The sequence below is a fragment of the Podarcis tiliguerta genome (assembly GCF_965153285.1).
Source record: "Podarcis tiliguerta genome assembly, chromosome: 1".
Lineage (NCBI taxonomy): Eukaryota > Metazoa > Chordata > Lepidosauria > Squamata > Lacertidae > Podarcis > Podarcis tiliguerta.
The window spans coordinates 66,803,261-66,824,136 of NC_139534.1; the positions used below are offsets into that span (position 1 = coordinate 66,803,261).

At 42.5% G+C, this 20,876-nt stretch overlaps 2 protein-coding genes and 1 long non-coding RNA gene across 8 annotated transcripts in view; all 3 read right to left on the minus strand.

Annotated features, from left to right (window-relative positions):
• Positions 1-20,876, minus strand: part of RIC3 (RIC3 acetylcholine receptor chaperone) — a 513,554-nt gene that overhangs the window by 451,973 nt on the left and 40,705 nt on the right. The gene's annotated exons all lie outside the window — the stretch shown is intronic.
• The window catches only part of LOC310666311, a 446,582-nt gene that overhangs the window by 163,334 nt on the left and 262,372 nt on the right, over positions 1-20,876 (minus strand). The window lies entirely within an intron of this gene.
• Positions 11,960-20,876, minus strand: part of LMO1 (LIM domain only 1) — a 101,977-nt gene continuing 93,060 nt past the window's right edge. For all 6 annotated transcript variants that reach the window (XM_083412412.1, XM_083412411.1, XM_083412415.1 and 3 more), the window contains exon 4: positions 11,960-12,416. In XM_083412412.1, the coding sequence (XP_083268538.1) occupies positions 12,311-12,416 (106 nt within the window). In that variant the 3' untranslated portion in view covers positions 11,960-12,310. The remainder of the gene's footprint in view (positions 12,417-20,876) is intronic.

Here is a 20,876-nt window from a genome sequence, read left to right on the forward strand (position 1 = left end):
TGCAGCACTGTTCACACCTGGAAAATGTTTTCTTTCCAATTGCTCTGTGAGATCAGGCTCGGGGGGAAACCAAAAAACATTGCACCAAAAGTGACATTCTTCTGAAGCAAGGTTGGGCGAACTTTGGACTTGGCAGATCTATTTTGTTTTTTATTAGAACCTCAACATCTATCAGCTAGAGTCAGGTGCAAAGGGCGTGCAGTTAGAATTCAAGAACGGGCTGCTTCAGAGCAGTCTAGGGATTGCTTTTCAGCACCACAGCTGATCTGAGCTCACAGTGCTTTCACAAAGAAGACCACTCCTGGTTAGCTTTCTCCATTTCGGCAGCCTAATTTAGGTGGGAATGGTCATCCTTCTTACGTTCAGCCAAGAGTTAGAACATAAGACTGTAAGAAGAGCCTGCTGGATCAAGCCATTGGCTCATCTAGTCCAGCAACCTCAAAGTGCCCAACCAAATGCTTGTGGGAAACCAGCAAGTAGGTCCTGAGCACAAGAACGCTCATTCCTTCTGGGGTTTCCAGCAACTGGCAGTCAAGCCATGGAAGCAGAGCAAAGTCACCATGACAAGTAGCCATTGATAGTCTTGCCCTCCATGAATTTGTCAAGCCCCGCCTCTCTCTTTCTCTCCCAGCCCCTCTCTAATTTTTATTAACTTTTCTGTTTTACAATTTACAATATTCACTTAAACAACCTTAAAATATCAACGACTTCCCTTCTTCACTTTTCCATGGTTCATTTTGCATAACATAAATCCCTGCATATTTTACATGAACTAAACCATTCAGTATTCCATTTTTACATCCATCAAAACTTATTTACACTGTTGAATTTATCTTAATGCTGCCGACGTTTTCAAGTGTATACTATCACCCCCCCATATATTCTATAAACATTTTCCAATCTTCTTGTTCTCTTATTCTATATGTTAGTTCTGCAAGCTGCGCATATTCCATCAGTTCTAGTTGCCATTCTTCTTTCGTTGGGACCTTGCTTGTTCTCCATTTTGGGGCTAACAGTAGCAGTAGCAGCTTAAATAAATAACATTTTTAGGTTATTCAAAGGTTATTCAAAAAAAGAGGAAAATGTCAAATCCCCTCTTAAAGCCTTCCAAGTTGGTGGCCACCACTGCTTCCCAGGGGAGAAAGTTCCATAGTGCTGCATGAAGAAGTGCTTTTTAAAAATCCATCCCGAATCTTCCAAAATTCAGTTTCACTGGATGTCCAGCCATAATGAAATGCCACTTCATGCTGTCTGGGAGGGAGAATCCATCTACTGCTATTACCCTGCAGATTGGGGAGAAAGGAACTATTTGCTCAAGGAACTTTTTTAGATTAATAAGAGCATCATCATAGGCCTAGCGAAAGCAGCTGAAGAAGAAAGCAGCCAAGTGGACTAGAGTCGCCTCCGCTCACCAAAATGGTGTTTAAATATTTAATGCTTTGCTGTGTGTGCCGATTCTGTTTGGTTTGGACCACCTTATCTAGTTTGCTCTGCTCTGCTGCTGCAGCCTGTTAAAGTGGGTCATCTCCTCATTAACTTTCATCTTTAAATGAAGGTAAAATCTGTTAATTGCTTGAAAAATGGGTTGATGGTATTTGTCTTTGAAATATTTAGTTAGTCTGACTTCCATTTACCTTTAAGAATTAAGGCCCCCAACCTCGTCTGCATTTCAGAACATGTTATATGCTGAATTTCCACTATCACCTTTGAGGGGGACAATGAGCATTAGCCGAACCTTCTGGTGAACATGTGTTTTGCCAACTCCTGACCTGTAACTGCAATAGCTGTGAGCCAAGGAGAAATCCAACATTTGCTGCTGCATCTGTTGCTGCATCTGCTCAATGCTATACCCATTGAGCTATTATACCCTGTCAGAAAATGATGGATTGCTTCTCAGTGAGGTGAGCCTGGACCCCACCACTTAACACTGCTGGTGGGGGCATTCTTGACTGCATGCTGCTATATTCCATATAATGGAAAAACTAGCATGTTCTGGGGAAAGCTAGACTAGAATTGTTCACATCTTGTTTTCTATGTGCAATGGTTTATGTTGGAATAGTGGATCATTAACTCCTCCTTGCTCCTCCTTGCACTTGAAGGCGATCTGTTCCTTGATATCGAGGTATCACTTTAGTAAGGCTTATTTGTGAGGTTTCAGTCAAGATCCCCTCAATAATCCACAATGCACATCCAATCTGGCCAGTGTGATGGCCTCTGCCGTACTTGAGGGCAGATACCAAAAGATTCCAACTGAGAAACGACTCTGCCCCTGTGAAGATGGCAATCTGGAAACAGTGGCGCATGTTCTCCTGTCCTGCCCCCTTTATAAAGATCTGAGGAATGAGATCATTACCCCACTCTTACTTACCATCCCAGGCCGCCCATCTGCCGCCACATTGTCCTTTCTTTTATCAGATCAAAATGATCAGACAACAGCAAAGGTTGCTAGGTTTATCGAGGGTGCAATGAGATTAAGGGCCACTATCTGAACGATAATCTTGGTCATTTGATTGCCTTTTTTACCCATTGTTGTCTTTTTAATTGTATATATTGCTTGTTTTATGTTGCTATGGCCGTTGGCTAATGCGAATAAAGTTTATCTATCTATCATCTATCTATCTATCATCTATCTATCTATCTATCATCTATCTATCTATCTATCTATCTATCTATCTATCTATATCTATATCATCTATCTATCTATCATCTATCTCTATCATCTATCTATCTATCTATCTATCTATCTATCATCTATCTATCATCTATCTATCTATCTATCTATCTATCATCTATCTATCTATCATCTATCTATCTATATCTATCTATCTATCTATCTATCTATCTATCTATCTATCTATCATCTATCTATCTATCTATCTATCTATCCACAATGCACTAGTTTAGAAGGTCTTTGCTGCTCCTGCTCAGTTCCTGTTTGCACTAGCGCAGCCTCTCTTACAAGGCCCCAGAACAACCATTTTGTGACTGGTGTCCATAGCAAACCCTGGTTTATTTGCAACATATGTAGCCCACCTTTATTTTACTAGAGAAATGAAGATGGTAATCCCAGGGGATCTCCTATATAGGTACTGACTTGATTGAGACTTGCTTACTAGCAAAAAGGTGGCTGATTCATGTGGCCTCATATTATGGCCTGGTTTCATAAGTGGTCTGTAAGACACATAAGATTACCCTTCAGGATTTCTATTGCACCTTTAGGATCAGCCTTTTAAGATGAATGGCCTATGTGTTCCAGGTGAAAAGATATTTTTCCTATACTAAGTGGTGTGAAAATTAGGGTGTGTATTAGATTCGGTGGCGCATTAGGTTTGATTCTAAACTTGATAAACACCACTGATATAGCAAATTGTTTTTGGTTTCAAGGTTTTGAAAACTGAGTGCGCATTAGATTCGTGTAAATAAGGCAATCAAATAATCAAATCAAATGGTTCCAAGATATTATTTAAAAGATTTGTTAATATTAAAGCCAGAAGTAGGTAACAGATTAACCTGGGACTTCTCCATGCCAATATTCATAGGAGAATATAAACACCCTCAGTACTATCTCCCAAGGTAGATCCAATAGGGTTATGTTCTATATTTGAGAAATGCATGCTACTTACTTTTAAAGGAAGTTGGATCCCTGATAAGGCAGCGTTTGCCAACCTGGTGCCCGCTGGCTGTTTTGCAGCAGATATCTCATCAGCTCCAGCTAGCACAGCCATGATAAGATATACAGACAGAAATCTAACAGATATTTCAAAGACCTCTTGGGTGTTCATTAAGAAAGACAAAAACTCTGGAGAGGCAGCCTCTTACAGCAAAAACAACCAAGAAACTCATGGCTTATAACATGACGATAATCTAGTCAGAAATTATAGGAGAACTAGGAAAACAATTCACGTTGAAGAAATAAATGTTGAAAGAAAAGAAAAGCATGTCTGTGGTAAATTAAACTGAGAACAAAGTAAAAGTTATAGACGGAAAAAATTAAAAGTCAGTGGCACTGAAAGGAAAACTTGGCAGTTGTGAAAAATGGAGAAATGACAAATGTCAACTAGCTTCCAAAAAAACCCCCAACATTTGATCTGAATGGTTTTACTGTATTTAATGTGACAAAATGTGAGTTGACAGCATTATAGCAGAGTGTGAAGTTGGGTATGAGTTCAAAACCAAAGTCAATGTAGCATTGATAGAGGAATAATGTCGACGTACATACCAGAAAAACTATGTCAAGTAGAAGGTAAGAGTTCATTAAACAGAATCTAATGAAGCTATCATAGTGGACCTTCTTGGACCCCATTCATAATTTCATATCGGTGTAATGCCCACAAAATCAATTCAGCACTTCACAGTATCTTCTGGAAATAGTTCTAGGTCAGAGAGGAAATACTGCAATAGGCATGTTAAGACTTAGGGAGAAGTGGAAGATAGACAACATTTTTTAACAGGGCTCATCATTACTGAGCCCACAATAGCACAATAGCTTGCGTCTTTCTCAGGCAAGTCAGGCTACTCTATCAAGCACTCAGGCGAGCTTCTCTCTCTGTATAGAACACTGAGCCCAGGACTGTGTGATTGATCTGTGGTGAACTGATGGACAGCCCTATATTGAGGGCAGAGGATTGGATTGAATGACATTTTTGTACCTATGATTCCATGGATTGGTTCGCACATGAGATGACCCCATGGACAATTGTATTGTCTTTGTCATGGGCCTGACAGTACAGTTGAGATTGAGTTTGGATTGCCAGGCCCTGGAGGAGGAGGAGGAGGAGGAGGAGGAAGAAGAAGAAGAAACAGAGAAGGGGCCTAAATGGTGGGAACTGGTGTTGGTGGTGGTAAGGAGATTCCCCATTGTGCCCCAACTTCAGCCATTTTGGAAGCAGGAGAAGGGGTGCCATCTTCTCCACCTGACCTTCCAGTTAAACAGAGAGCCCTGGTGGAGGCTGGGGGGAGCTGTGGAACCATATGCAAAGGGTTGGGACATCTTTGCTGCTTCTAACTAGTTCTAAACTTTTTGCCTGATTCCTAATCTCCAGAATCATGATTCCTGAACTTTATGTCTGCAGCTGAGCCAGTGCTGTTATTTGCCAGAATAAATCTCTCTTCCTTACTTAAATGTAAGAGCTTCTGTGCTGGGCAAAAGCTGGGACATGTTTCCTTTGAACGCTATTATGCTTGAATTGACATCTGGAGATATGACTATGGCTAAAGAACACATGGAGGTCCCTCACCACTCGATGCCTCAGGTTTTAACATGTGGTACACACAGTGAGGAAGTTCTATTCAGTTGAACCCAGTGCTTTTTTCTGGAGGTATGCAGGGGTACGCATACCCCTAAACATTTTGTGAATCTTTGTACTTTTGTCCATTTTCTGTATTTATTTCCCCCGATTTGAACTGTAAAATGGTGATTTTCTTGAGTCAAAATGAAAGTACCCCTAAACATTTTTTTTAAAAAAACCCACTAGTTGCGCCCTTCAGAACTCTGAAGGAGCTGCAATGCCATTTTTGTGGGTTTAATACCATATATATTTAAAACGCCTCACACATTTTAGCATATTTCTTTCCAAAGCATGTTGCAAGCCAAACATATATTAAACTTGATTTACATCTTCAATCAGTAACCTTGACACAGATTTCATCTTAAACACTTTCCCATCTGAACTGGCCCGCCACTCCAACTGGGTCAAGTTAAGCTCAGGATGTGGACCACTCTGAAAGTCTCCCAAGAAAAGATGGTATTCGGTAGTGGACATTTGGTAGAACAGACATTTGGAACATCCTCTCCTCATTAAAAAGTGACTCAGCAAATTCAGCCTCAAATCTGATCAGGTCAATACCCATCATGGCCAACAATTAGCCCAGAATTACCAGGACCATTCCCTTTTATAGAGTGGCAGACTGCGGCTTACTGCCGAAGGGACTGAACTGCTGTCAGCATTTTATCTGCTGCCGAGCTTTCGTTTGGAGGACCTCCATCCAATTACATCCCAGCCCTCCTCAGTTGGAGATCTGAGCTAAGCGCAGCGAAGCTGGGAAGGTGTGTGTGTGTAAGAGGCGAGGAGGGGGCCAAGCTTTCCTCATTGCGTTCATCAGCATTCCTCTTCCTTTCCCCTCCCTACTCTTACAAGAATTTGCCGGCAAAAAGACAGATACTTACTTTGGCAGTAGATAAATCTCGGAAAACCCTAATGCACATGTTGACGAAGAGCGTGGAAGCAGCATCTAAATGCGTCAGGAATCTGTTGGTATTAGAAATGTCTGCTGTTGTGCCCATATGTCTGCTTATTTCCATACTAAAGACATTTACTGTATACATTTGCCACAAGGGAAAACTGCTGTCTACTCTTTAGCGGTATTACTGGAAGAGCAGTATTGTATTTGTATTCGGCAGACTCTCCCATTTCCAGGACATGCACAGATCTTCATTCTGTAGCCCTTATCGCTGAAAGAGTTCTTCAGACTATCTTTCACCACCCAGCCAATTAGTGAACACTTCTCATTATGCTTCTCCCTGTCTGCCATATGTAACTTGCTACAGCCGGCCGTGGCAAAGAGATTCTTCTTCTACCCCCCACCTCCTCCTTTCCCCCCTTCTTTTCTCTCTTTTTTTTTTTTTTTTGGCGTATCGCTCTCAGCAAAGTGAGTGATCGTTAACAGCACAGAGGCTGGATAAAGCTTACAAATGAACGGCTCAGAGTTGAGCTGCAAATGCAGCAGCTTTTTGTAATTCAAATTAAGCTAATAGCACGGTAACAAATTGCTGTTAATATTAGATTAACTTCTTTGGAAAGATATGAATTCGCGAGAGTTAAGATTGCCTGGAGCTGGCCTGGCCAATGAAAGGAATGCAGTCGAGGGAAAAGGTGGTTGTGGTGGCGGCAGCAGCGGCTCTCTGAAATACAGATGTACTGGGAAGCGAAAGAGGTAGAATGGAAATGAAGTCAGCATTGGCAGAACAATCACCACAGCATTACGGATTCGGTGGGAGAAGACAGCTTTGGTTATTCGAACATGGTGTAAGCCTGAATTAAAATAAGACCAAACACTTTCCAATACAATGATCATAGTTGATCACTGTTCAGTTTTGGGTGCGGACAAACTCTACTTTTACAGGATCATCTTTTTTGTTTTTACCGGAATCCGGTCAGCCAGGGACTTCCTCCTGCATCACTGAACCGCTGGTCAGTCCTAGAATTCCTGTGGTTTCTAAATTTACAAAACAAGAGTGGATGTTCATGATCTATTAACAGCTAAGGCTTCACCAGTCCAGAACAGATTTTCAGGGTGCAGGGGAAAGGTGAAAATCCCTGCAAGTAGAAAGGCCATTGTTCAGTGACAGAGTAATGCTTTGCGTGCAAAAAATTCCAGGTTCGGTAAAATCGCCAGCATCTTTAGGTAGGGCTGAGAAAGACTCCCATCTGAACACCTGACGGTATGTGCCATCTGATTTCCTATTTACCAGAACAATCCGAATTTTGTGGTACCTATGCCTTGATAAGTAACTCCTGTTTTGCCTTTCTAGACCTCTAGAAGTTACATCTCTCTCTCTCTCCCTCTGCCTCTGCATAGTTTGTTTCTAGAACCACATGGTCACGTGAACCAGGCCTCAGAAGTTGAGCAGCATGCACTTTTTTCCTTTTTGCTGCATCCAGCAGCATCTATAAATGGACTCAAAAGTAAGATTCATTAAGGTTCAAGCACCAGGGGCAGGGATTAACTTGTTCTCAATGCAGGGTCTGATTCAAAAGCTTAAATGCCTCACTATAGGCCAGTGGTCACTAAACTGATTAAGAGGTGGTTATCTTTATCAGCAAAAAGGCTATCTGCTAATACTAAATGCCATTTACCCGGCTCTGATTCCGTGAATGAATATTTATGCCAAGTGATGAGTACAGCACCATCAAAAGGTTCCTCCCCCCGTTTCCGTTCTTCAGAGCTGCAGCGATTATTCAGCGGCAGGTCTGGTCTTCAATACTTGTTTCTATTAAGCAAATTTGCAGTGTTCACACAAAATTCATGATTGCATTTTTATTCCACTTTTTTTTTAAAAAAGGAAATCATTCCTTTGCACCTAAGAATGTGGGTCACGGCAGGAGGGCCTTATTCAACACACACATATATATTTATGTACACCGTTATATAGATTCTGTACAATCTCTCTCCCAGGTTTTATGTGAAATTCTGGCTGTTTTGTTGCAGCTTCTGTGAAAGCCGATCAATAATTCCTTGCGATTTATTTCTTTTTTTACAAATGTTTTTTTTCCCCGCTTGCCAAACTTACATCGTGGAAATAATTCAAAAAGCCATTTGCATGGGCACACGAGCATTGAGCTGTTCTGAATGCAACGAGATGAAAGGCAGGGAAATGCAAACAGGATTTGCATGGGAGTCCATGTGGCGAAGATGCTAAACAAATGAGATTCCCGGAGCCTCAGCGAGCTGCGCTATGGCCCTGAAGTGCAACTAACTTTCTAGCGATTCATGTGTGCATTCCAAATCTCCCTCCTTTATACTAAAGTTTTGGGGAAAACAACAAGAACAGCAGCTGGCAGATTGACTAGAGAAAAGTGGACCTGTCGCCCTGGGGCTTAGGTTTGGGGCGTTTCAATTGTGGGTATCTCTGGCATGGACCTGGCACTAGAGCTGCTTGCACAGCCATTCTCAAGTTAACTCAGCATGGCCTGCATCTGCATTACAGCAGAATGAGCTGTGATGGTTCCAGTTCAGATCTTTACCAGCTAGTGAGTTTTTGCATGGTGGAGGAGCAAGCACAACACCACACACACAATACAGATGCCCAGATCGCATGACAGTACGATTGACATGATGCTTGCTCTCTCAGAAAGGCAGGGGACAGAGGGAGGAGGGAAGAGATATAGCAGGCATTTGGCATCTGTAGAATTGAGGTGGCCACTAAACCCTGATGACTATGTTCCACCGCCACTTCTAGATGCTGAATACCTGCTGCTAGAAACCATGGGAGGGGAGATTATTTGATGCACACAGGTCCTGATTGTTTGCTTCCCATGGGAATCTGGTTGGCCACTGTGAGAAGAGATGCTGGCTGTGTTCCAGTCCAAACTTCTCCCTGATGTGAAACATGTCTGAAGCGAGCCATGTTTTACCCTGGTGGAAGGCAAGCTCCAGGAAACCATTATGACCATAAGAAGAATTACTTACAAGACTGGTAACTGTTGAGGATACCATTTTGGGCACATGAATAACAGCTTCCACATTCACACTTCTAACCTGTCTTAAGAAAGACATTCCCATTAGAAATATGAAAACTGCTTGAAATCACTAGCAACTTCATTGCTCAGATCTTGGGTTCCGTGGATGCAAAAAGCATCAAAGGAAGGTGAAGCAAGAGGTCAGCTCAAGCTGCACTGCTGGGTGCCCTCCTTGAGAGTAAATACCTAAGGTCAGTGTGGTTTATTTTTCAAGTAAACTGGAGTGCATCAGGCTAAATGATTACTGGGAAACACCTTTTGATAAATGGGTGATGATCTGGAACATACAATACAGTCAAACCTCTTCTTACATCCACCTCCGCTCGCGTCCATTTTGCCCAACGTCCGTGGCAACCCAGAAGTAACCGGCGGGTTTGCCGCCATTCGCGCATGCGCAGGTGCAGCGATTGCTGTTCACGCATGTGCAGGAGCGGGCAATTGCCACCCACACCTGCGCACAATGGCACCTCTCCCAGAGACCCATTTCAACTTCCGGATGGGCCTCCGGAACGGATTGTGGTCATGTGTGTATGTGTGAATGCATTACGTATACCTTGTGTTATATATATCAATGTCAGTGGGATGGTGCCTGGGGAGGGGAAAGTTTGTATTGGTTTTGGGAGGAAAGTTGCCACTTTGCATTGGGACCACGGCAAGTGTGTGTGCAGGCAGGCAAGTTAAATCTTAAATGGTAAATGCAGTCATACATGCGTTTCATGTCTCACTGAGGTTGACGCCAAGTTGCAACTGTCCTTTCCCTTAGCTAGTACCTTAGAAAAACAAAACAGGCATGACACTTCCCCCAACATGTTCGGCAATTCAGCTATCGGAACACGTTCTTCTTGGGGCACCTTACTGAGGCTCGCATTTCTTTGTTGCTTTTGGGGAGCATTTTGTTTAATGCTGCCACCCTTCTTTCCTGCTGTTGGATGTCCTTCATCATAGTCTTTTGCGCTGTTTCATCACCTCCCTTTCCACAAGCCCCAGGAATTCCTAGAAAAGGAACTGTAATCTGCTCTTACATGTTTCTGTCCCATCTCCTCTCTCTGAAGTGCTACCAAGCACAGCAGTCCTGCCACAAGCTTTCTTCTGTGCTCCTCTTCTCAGCCACGGCCAGCACTCCTCCCCTTGCTTCCCATGAAAAGCCCTTGTTCTGCAAAAACCCACCCGTCACCTTTTATATTCCAAGGGCCCAAGTCATTTCCAGCACTTGTTTCTTCTGCTGCCACTGAAAGTTTAGTACTGGGGCGGTGGGACTATTCCTATTGAAAAAGTGGTTACAGTGGGGGAGGACTTTTTGTTTGAGAGGTAAGGGTTATCAAAGAGGGATGCAAAGGTTTTGTGAGGATTGACTAGAAATAGGGGAGGGAGTGGTGCTTTAAGACTGGTTTCTCCCTCCCCTCTTGCTCAGGGTTATGCTGAAAGCCAAATTATCTCTGTAACCTGCCTTGTTTCTCTAATGGTATGATAATGGGTGATGCAAAGGGCTTCTCACAGAGGAGGTAGCAGGGCAACTAACCCACCTTAGATGAAAGAGACCATGGCTTGTTTGAGCAGTCACATTTGCACATCAGGATAAACCATAGTTTCTGGCCTACTGTGGTTTACCGTGACTGAGCAGGATGTTGGTGTATGCTGCCTGATTGCTCCCTCTTGACTCTTCCCCTCACACAAGCAAAACATACCATAAACCTGCAATTAGGTTTGGCTTCTCATTATGTCCAAACCCAGGACTGTGGTTTGTAGCTAACTAACAAGCCACGGTCATTTGCAAGTCTAAAACAATGGTTTGTGGGTGGCTTATAGATTCCAGATTGTGACATGATGGGGGACAAGATGTAATCAGGAAGCCGAGCTGAATCGCAGCATCCTTGCTTGTTTCTCGTGCTCATGCCAGATGAAGAATGAAGTGGGGGCAATGGTATATCATGGTAAACCATTAAAAACCAGAAACCGGTTTATTGTGCTGTGATCCTGGTTTGTTCAACAAACCATGGCCTAGTATTACATCCAAACACAGCCAGTATTCTGCAGTTTGGACACCCTGTTATGAGTAGTAACAGCCTATGCCCCATACCTGTTGTTGTTTAAAAAGTTGACTGACTTTTCCCTGTTTAAAGTTCCCACCCATTCCCCCAGGAATGAGCTAGACAACCCTGAAAGAAGTTTGTGTTCTTTCAATGTGACACTCAACGTAACCTGGGAACAGTGGAATCTTGCAACAAAATCTTCCATCGGAAATGACATACGAAATGTTGTTTGCAATGACTCCGTAATGTGCTTGGTTCTGCTGTAAGGGATATATACCAAGCTGGTCAAAGCACCCAGATGCTGGTCCAGATGTCCTATTAGAATAATGGCAATAGATATTCAGAGGTGGGGAGAGCCAGTGTAGTTCATCTCCTCTAATGGATCAGCACAATTACTGTCCACAGTGGCCATGTGGTAAAGAAGAGATGCCTGGTTTATTCAGTATTGAAGAGAAGCTCCCTGAACGCAGAAATAAAAGGTATGTTATAGAGGCTAGGATGAACTATTGTCCTCCTCTTTTCTTAAAACTGATTCTTAGAATACTGACGAGCCCCAGGACAGAACTGCTCTTCTGCAATCTCAGACCACTCTGAGAACTTCCACATGGAGAAACTTGTGTGCACTGAGTGACATGGCTTCTTCCTATGTGAACACCGCCAGAGCAAATAATCGCTTAAAGATGGCCAGGAAACATTCATATTTTTTTTTAATTCACACCTGTAATAAAATTGCATTACATTTTTCATAAAATAAATGTTCCAGTTTATATACAGAAAAAACAGACTGTACAGAGCCCTCCCCCAAATATCCCCCCAAAAACTCACGAACATACAGGCAATGCAGTGCTCAGCTAAGCAGGCACAACTGTACACCTAAAATTGTAACTGCTTTGTGTTGTGGGGAGGGGGGAAAATACTACAATGTATAGAGTCCTTTGTGGACCGAGAATTAAAAAAATATTGCAGGCAAGCTGACAGACGCCCTTCACTGCTAGTGCGGCTGAACGTCCATCCCACAGTGTTTCAGCAAAGCAGGGTTTGTTATTGAACTTGGGGCTCAAAGCTCCCGTTCAGCTGCCCCTCCTCATAGTCCATCTGACACAAGATCATGTTGTTCTTCAGGAAAAATTTGTCTCCCACGCAAAATCTAGAACACAGAAGAAAAAGAAGAGATCATTTACCTAAGGAAAGAAAAAACAAGAATCTCTTTTTCCTGACCTTAAGTAGGCAAGTAATGCCTCATTTTAAAGGTCTTTATGTTTTCTCTTCCATTGGCCTTTGAGAAAAACAGAGGTGGTTATGTTGTGCGTCTTTTTCACCCCCACCTGAAAATATTTAAATTTATTTACAAATACTTTTCTATTACCACCACATCAGGAATGAAAAACACTTCTCAAAGAGATGAACATATAATCAACACAAAAGCAAAAAGTTTTTGTTTTGTTTTTTAAAAAAAAGGGGGCAGTGGGAATTAGAAGAACATAAAACTGGGTCGTAGGGCAGGGTAAGCTTGTATAGATAAAAATGCTCCACAAAGATAGATTCAGATCACGCTTTTTGAGCTGCTATGAGCTGATTAAGAAACCCAAGAAGGGGGATTGGCCCTAACATTAGGCAAAGTTAGATGATTTGGTTCAAATGGCAAGTTTTAAAGGGCATAAAATGATCGGTAATTTGGCTTATGATCATATTTTTAAACACCAAAGTGAGGGGTAGGAGAGAAGAATGTCATTAAGATTTTCTGCCTATAGCATGAAAAGGTCTAGAGGCCTTCAATTATGACTGTTAATTGGAAAGGTAAAATTAACCCGGTGATTCCAGGGGCCACAAACCAGGCTTATTCAACTTGTTTGGCCCTGAGTTTGCAATGCATCAGACGCTTCTGGCAATCCTTGAATAAATCAGCCCCTTTATGTTTAGTTACACACACACTTTCTCAGTGACCTATGAGAGGTCCAGTACCAGGCTGAGACCTGCAGGTGAGAACTGGAAGATCTGCCCAGGTAGTGGGCAGGTAGAGGAGCCAGGACCATGGACAGCTCAATGTGGAGCAGGATGGAATTCAGGCCCAATACAGATTCAGGTCAGACAGGGCGCTTCCATACGGTAATTTATTGTGGACTCAGGGCTGCTCCTGCATGCAACTTTTGCACGGCATCCATATGACAGTGATTGCATAAAAAATGATGTTCTGTATCATTTTTACAATTTAATCTGGATTTTCCATTTCTGTGGGAAATCTGATAAGTAAAAAAATAAAAGAATCACAAATAGTAAATGCAGAATAAATTAGGGAAGTGGGGAATGGGAGGGCATTTCGATAAGGATGACATTATGTGGTGGGTGAGAAAAGCTTGCAGCACAGGGTCCACAGTAAATGGCTGTGTGGAAGCATCTTAACTTGTGTTCTGGTGCTTTATGTCCAGCCTATTATGTTCTGCAGTGAGCTGTCCGTGGTCCTGGCCCTTTGCTTATACACCTGCTGAACACTTCCAGTGCTCATCTAAGGTCTCAACCTGGTACTGGATGTAGGTGGTGCCTTCTGTCTTTAAATGCAACTGGGTTCTGCATACACACACATACACATGAGTCCCCATTCTTTGTATCACCCATCAAATTATAAAGGGTCCGACTTACGATCTCTAAAAGTGTAACCCCTTGCAAACACCCACACCTTCATTCCAAGTCTGCCATAAATCTGCAAGCCCCTGTTGGTATTGAACCTAACTGAATTTGCTAAACCTTAAAAACAAGGATCTCCACTATTACATTCACCTGATATGTAGTCTAGTTGACAGAAACAGTAGTCTGAAAGAGCCATGGCCTATGCTCATCTTAGTTACCAAATGAGAACTTGCAATGGAACTGTCTCTTCTCTTGGCCTCTTCCCATCTAAAACTTAATCCATGTATAAAAGGTAAAGGACCCCTGACAGTTAAGTCCAGTTGTGAATGACTCTGGGGTTGCGGCGCTCATCTCACTTTACTGGCCAAGGGAGCCGACGTTTGTCCGCAGACAGTTTTTCCGGGTCATGTGGCCAACATGACTAAGCCGCTTCTGGTGAAACCAGAGCAGTGCACGGAAATCTATGTCTAGGTAATTTTTTTCATGTTGTATATGGAATATTGCACCAACATAATATGAGCCATGTGCTATTTATTGGCTGTGAGTCCTGGAAGACTCACTCCAGCTGCAGAAGCTGAGGCTGCTGACCATACTCTTGGGCTGGGGGTGTTGTTTATGTGGTTTTGCTGCGTGGGGGTTGTTGCCGTTATTGATATTAATTTTTTTGTATCTTTATTTTTGATCTTATGATTTATGTGGAAATTGTTCTGTTTGGTTGTGTACTTTTGGATGTTTTATTTATTGTTTGACTACTTTTGTTATGTATGTGATTATGCATTTTTTTACATGTTGCAATCCCCCCTGAGCATGGTTCCAACTATGGAAAGGCGGCATACAAATAAAATGATGTACAGTGCTGCCTCGCAAGACGAAATTAATTCGTTCTGCGAGTTTTTTCGTCTTGTGAATTTTTTCGTCTTGCGAAGCACCACTGTGCATTGACAGTTTCCCATAGGAATGCATTGACGGTTTTAAGAAAAAGGCGCAAGATGTTTTCGTCTTGCGAAGCAAGCCCATAGGGAAATTCGTCTTGCGAAGCAACTCAAAAAACAAAAAACTCTTTCGTCTTGCGAGGCATTCGTCTTGCAAGATACCACTGTATGCATGTATTTCCTTTGACATTCATGTTACTTTTGATGAATGATGAGTAAGAAATGCAGCCTCCCAAAGCACAATTCTCCCACCCACACATTAAGCAGAAGGGACAATTGGATCATGGCAGCTAATCCTGTCCCTATAGGTGTACCTCATCCCCAGTGTCTTCACATTAAAAACAGGGCTATGCACATGTAGCATTGGCCACTTGTGAGATCATTTAAGTAAGGCTGAAATAACTTTGACAGGCCCATAACAAAGACTAGCAGCTGAACTATAGGCACCAAGGCAAACTGTCTTCCTACTTGCTACTTTGCTGGGACGCAACACTTGATTGTATTCAGGGCTGTGCAGGAGGCATAATTTGAAAGGCAAGGCTAGAGAATACTTCATGCACGCCAAGTGTATGACTGGAGTGGAGGTGCCAGCCTTTGCACTTTGGTGGGTACTTAATGCATTTACTCTCAACTGAGGGACCAGGAACCCGCTAAACACACTGAAAGGTAACTTGTTCTCTGGCAGCAAGAAACTTGCTTATATCACCAGAGAGTCTTGCTGCTAAGCTTTGGAAAATGAATTTGCAGTACTCAGAAGTAAGTCACACTGCGTTCAGTGTGGTTTACTCCTGAGGAAATGGACTTTGGATTGCAATTTTAGTTTCACTGGGACCTACTTAAGCTTTTGGCTCAAGGAAGATTCACACATTTATCATCAAACATGTGTTGATGAGGGCTAGAATTATCCTGCACTATAAAGGCAAGTGAGGTGTCGTTCCATCAAACACCTTCATGGAATGCATGCTTATTTTTCTTAGTCCTAGTGTGCACGTGACTTCAAACGTTTGAGAGCTCCTGCTCAATAGTCCAGTCCCATTGCAATACAGATCGAGGTACCATATCCAGGAAGCAATAATCATGGTTCCTTCTCATTGAATATCACCTACTGAAAAGGGTAATGAGCGTTCATCTGGTTTATGTGGGAGACTCTGATCAGCATGTACGTGTGGACATTGGCATATATGCAGTTGAAGCAGCAAAAGAATGTCTTCCCCTTGTCCCCTGTCATCAGTTTCAAATAATGCCTAGGTCAGAAGTAGTCAACATGGTGCTGTGCAGATGTTGGACTGCAACTCTCATCCCCTCAAGCAGCATGGCCAACGGTCAAGGACAATGTGGATTGAAATCCAACAAGCTCTGCAGGCCACCATGTTGGCTATCCCCAATCTGGATGCTGCTTGAGAAGGATGGAACCAGAGAGTGGCAAAGCAGTTTTCATGCTGCTGCAGAAAAAAATTATAGACTTCACAGAATAGGAAATTAAACCCTCCCGCAGCAATCTTGCACACTGGGGAAATACTGGTTCCATTTAGCCCAATGAAGTATCAGCGGTCTTGGTGACAGCTAATTTTCTTCTGACCCTCAGGTTTGCTGGCAGCTTAATTTGATGACAATAGGCAAGAAGCTTGTGGGTTCAATGGGGAAAGGGTTAATTAATAGATCAGGTAAGATTCAGCTTGGTGCCCTATATGTATTAGGCTTATGGGAATTTTGAAACTCCTTTCAATATTATAGAGCTCTATGATTTTTGGGTTTCTATCAAGGAGATATAGACAAAATAATTACCACACCAGCTAAAATCCGCACCTCAAAATCTGTTGTGAAAAGTGCAGGCCTCTCCAAGTGTTTTGCTGAATTGGAAAGGTTTCCCTTGCTGACTGAAAAACAGACAGCTGCTGACTCGCTACATATTTTTGCCTTAAACCAAGAAGCAAAAAACTGAAGGAGTAGTAATGCAAAATGAAGATTAAAGTCTTGCCACCGGCACAAGTGCAGCGCGCTTGACAGCTGCCTCTTGCCAAATCAGCGGAGGTTTCGAGGAGCAGGGATGGAAGCCCTCGCAAAGCATGGAGAAGAAATGTGTTATGTTTTAGAAATGACATTTTGGAAGCTCCCCGACTAGAATTTCAAAGTGGGGTCAAACTAGCCCCCCCCCCCGGCAGCTGGGCTGTGTCATATATTACATGGCAGCAGATGTGGGTTGGACATGGGGAGGGGGAGAAATTCAGTCAGTTTGCATTTTTATGCGAATCTACCTAATTTTCACCTTCCAAACCGATGCACACTACTCTGAATTTTGCAATGTAGTTGTCCAACCCAAAAATACATACAAAAAAGGTGTATATTGGGGTAAAGTATGCACCAAAATGCAGGTCTTAATCAAAATCATATACAAAAATGCATTATATATGGGGACATTGCTGGTAAACACACACCAATGAGTTTATTTGGCATGTAACAACTCTGGATACTCAGTTATAGTGCAGTGTTGATAACGCCAAGGTTGCAGGTTCGATCCCCGTATGGGACAGCTGTATTTCCCTGCATTGCAGGGCGTTGGACTAGATGATCCTCAGGATCCCTTCCAACACTACAAATCTATGATTTCCACGATATTCACTTAAATGGGTTCATTTGGAGAGAGTGCACAGATTTACATGCAGCCTGGGGCATCCATATCATGTGAGATAGCTGGTGTGCCTGAGGACTTGGTAAAAGGAGCCAGTACCAGATGCAATGAGTAACCATCCACTTTATATGCTTACTCAGAAGTTAGTCCCACTGAGTTCAGTGGGGCTTACTCCCATGTAAGTGGGTGCAGAAGTGCAGCCCGAATCACCTCAGAATCAATGACTTGGACCCTAACTGTCCATTCTGAAAACACACGGTTCCAGAATGGCCTCTAGCTCTCTGGAGCAGCTTTTCAGAAAGCGTAGAAGGCAGGGAGAATCAGTAGAAATCATTTATTTTCATTCTGCTGGCATGAGCTTTTTTTTTTTTTTTAAAAAAAAATGAGGTGTCCCATTCACAGTCGCTTTAGGAACCTATGTTTAAATTTATAACATTTGTTTAAAGCAGCAGGTAAATTGCCTTCAGGATTCTTTTAAACACTGCCTACAATTCTTGAAATGAGGTTGAGGATTTAAAAGGATTTTTTTTAAAAAAAAAAAACCCCAAAAAACCCAACAACAAATAAACCGAACAAACCCAGCTCTCATCTAACAAATTGCAATAGAGTTATTGCCAGGAAATATTTTAGAAGTAACAGTTAACGCTGACAGTAACACTAACAGTGCACTGTGGAAGATAATTAATGGAAATAGAGTGCTGAAGTAGTTTTGAGTTTGTGGTTTTAAAAAAACAGTGTGCTAACAGCACAGACAAGTCATCTAAAATGAGTCTAACTTTTGATCATATATCTGGGTGACATATATTTTAGGAAACATGGGGGGGGGGGCTCTTCCATGACACACTTTTTGACATTTCTCAAGGACTGGGGTTGTGTGTGGGGGGGGGTGTCAAGGGTGTGTGTGCGTCTAAAGGCTATGACTTAAGAGAGGGGTGGGAGATCTCTGGCCCCCCAAATGTTGCTTGACCACTGGCTAGTGTGCTTGGGACTGATGGAAGTTTGAGTCCAACAGTATCTGGAGGGCCAGGGGCCACCCGCCTCTCACCTAATGCCCTAGAAGTAACATTCATTCATTTAATTTATTAAGCGCTTCCCATGAAACAAACTTGAGGAAATTAACAACCAAAGCATCTTAAAAAATGATAATAAAAACACTATCAGTAAAAACACATATAAAAACAATTTCAAATCCAACTGACAAGGAAGTATCTGATTTCGTTTCCATCCCTTCAAATCCAAGGAACTTCATTATTATGTGCTTATCTCACCCTTCCCTTCCAAACTTTGGAAAATATGCTCCACATCCTGGTTTGGATCTACTTATGAACTGGTTCTAATTGTTTTTTTTTTAAATAAAATAAAATAAGGAATTGTTTCCAATACTGTACAAACATGGAATTGCTTATATGGTTCTTTTACTTCAAGATGCAATTAATAAATGGAATCAAATAAATACAGAAATAAACATTAACCTAGCCTTTTCTTCATTCAGTAGCACCGAGAAACTACAAAGTATGGTTGCTGGGGTGTTGGGCTTGGACTGGGAAGAGCTGGGTTCCAATCCAGAAGTGCTATGCTAAACCCTCTGCAGGTGGGCTACTGTTGCTTACTGCAAGAAAGATGGGGAGAAGCCAGGTCTGCACACTGCAGGCTGGCTCCTCCCCAACCAGGTCAGCAGGAGCACTAGATTGGTGCTGCTGGCGCATTTGCACCACCCTGACCTACCTGCCCCATGTAAGCAACGGTGACTGGGAGGCTAGCATGGCTCCACCCTAACCAGCAAACTCCTTCTGCTCAAATCTCTGAAGAACCATCATAGGGGATATCATGGTCACTGAATGCAGGGTTGCTAGAAGGATAACACAGAATAGCTCCATGAATGCTTGGAAGGAGAGGATATGATTTTACAAGTAAATAAATAAATGGAGGATGATCATGCTTAAGGCTGAAGCTACAGTGACCGTGAGTACAATTCTATGTCTGGGAAAGTTGGGAAAACTTCAGCTTTGCCTTATTCCATAGAATGTCCAGACCATTCATTTTTAATTAGGGTTGCTAAAGCTTTGTGAACAAGCCTCAGAAACTCCACTGTGTACTAAAAAGTTCCGCTGCGATGAAAGAAAGTATTTTTTTGTTACCATCATGGTACTAAAAAAAAGTCAATACGTTTTCCTCACATAACTTTGGTAAAGGCTCCACAAACACATTTAAAGTCGGGGCAGACAATAAGATCCTACAACATTTTTCAACAAAGGTGGACACAGAAATGGGGATATCTATCTGAACCCACTAGATGTCACTAGAACCTCAGTGGAATAGCCTATCAAATGGGACAGCTTGATTTATTGAGCCTGCCTCTTTCATACAGAAAGGCAGTCTACTCCAAACAAATAATGCCAGCTTTGTGCTTGATGCAGCCTTTTCAATAACAGCCACCCAAAACGACAGCATTCCTGATACTCTTAACTTCAGATATGTTCTGTTCCCCGCACCCTTCCATCAGGGGAAACTACAATGACTTCACCGAAAAGCTAAATTATTTCATAGAAATTGTTGAGAAGAAATGCAGTGGGTTTGCACTCAAGGGATCCTGCATAGCTGTGAAGCTAAGGGGTTTTGAGTAAAGTGAATGGATTCATCATGATAATGATGTTCTCTATGGCCAATCCACAAGCCCACTGGTCATTGCTTTTAATATGATGTGGCCAAAAGGTGAGCACCCTTCACTTATTAATCTGGCAAGGGTGTTTCCATGGGATTACCAGGGAGCAGGGCTGTGCTGCTGTCTCTGCTCCCTGACTGTTCACCGATTGGTGTGGACACCTGCACTGTCAAAGCCTATGTGTCACTGGTTCCTTATGCGCAGGTGCCCATGTGATTTCGGCTCAGGAACACATGGAAGCATACATGAAAGGAGCTACTTTGACAGTGCAGGTGTCTATGCCAACATGTGGACATCCAGAGGGCCAGCAGTGCAGCTCTACTCACCGGTAATCCTGTGGAGACCTCTTTGTGCACGAAGGTCTGTTGTCCGAATGCTTCATCAAGCAAAAACGGATTTGGTTTGCTAATTCCAAACTTCCTTAGTGTGGTGAAGCAACAGCAGCAGTATGTCAAGCTGCCGATGAGCTGAGCGTTTTAGATTACCTGTTTGGCACATATAAGGCTTAGAGGTTTTTAAAAAAGTATATTAAGAGGTAGAAATACAGTTTATCTGAGTTAAAGTAAGGTATGCATATGGATTTGTTGTTTGAAAGCAAGCTTATGCTAGGATGCCAGCTGAGTGGTTTAATTGTGTGCAGGAAACAGGAAGTGCTCCCACTTCCTGTCCTTCAGGCTTCTTCTAAATGTCTCAAGTTTCAATTAGACATTCCCCTCTGTGATGAGATGTGCGTGTTTATAAATGTGTTGAAATTTGGGA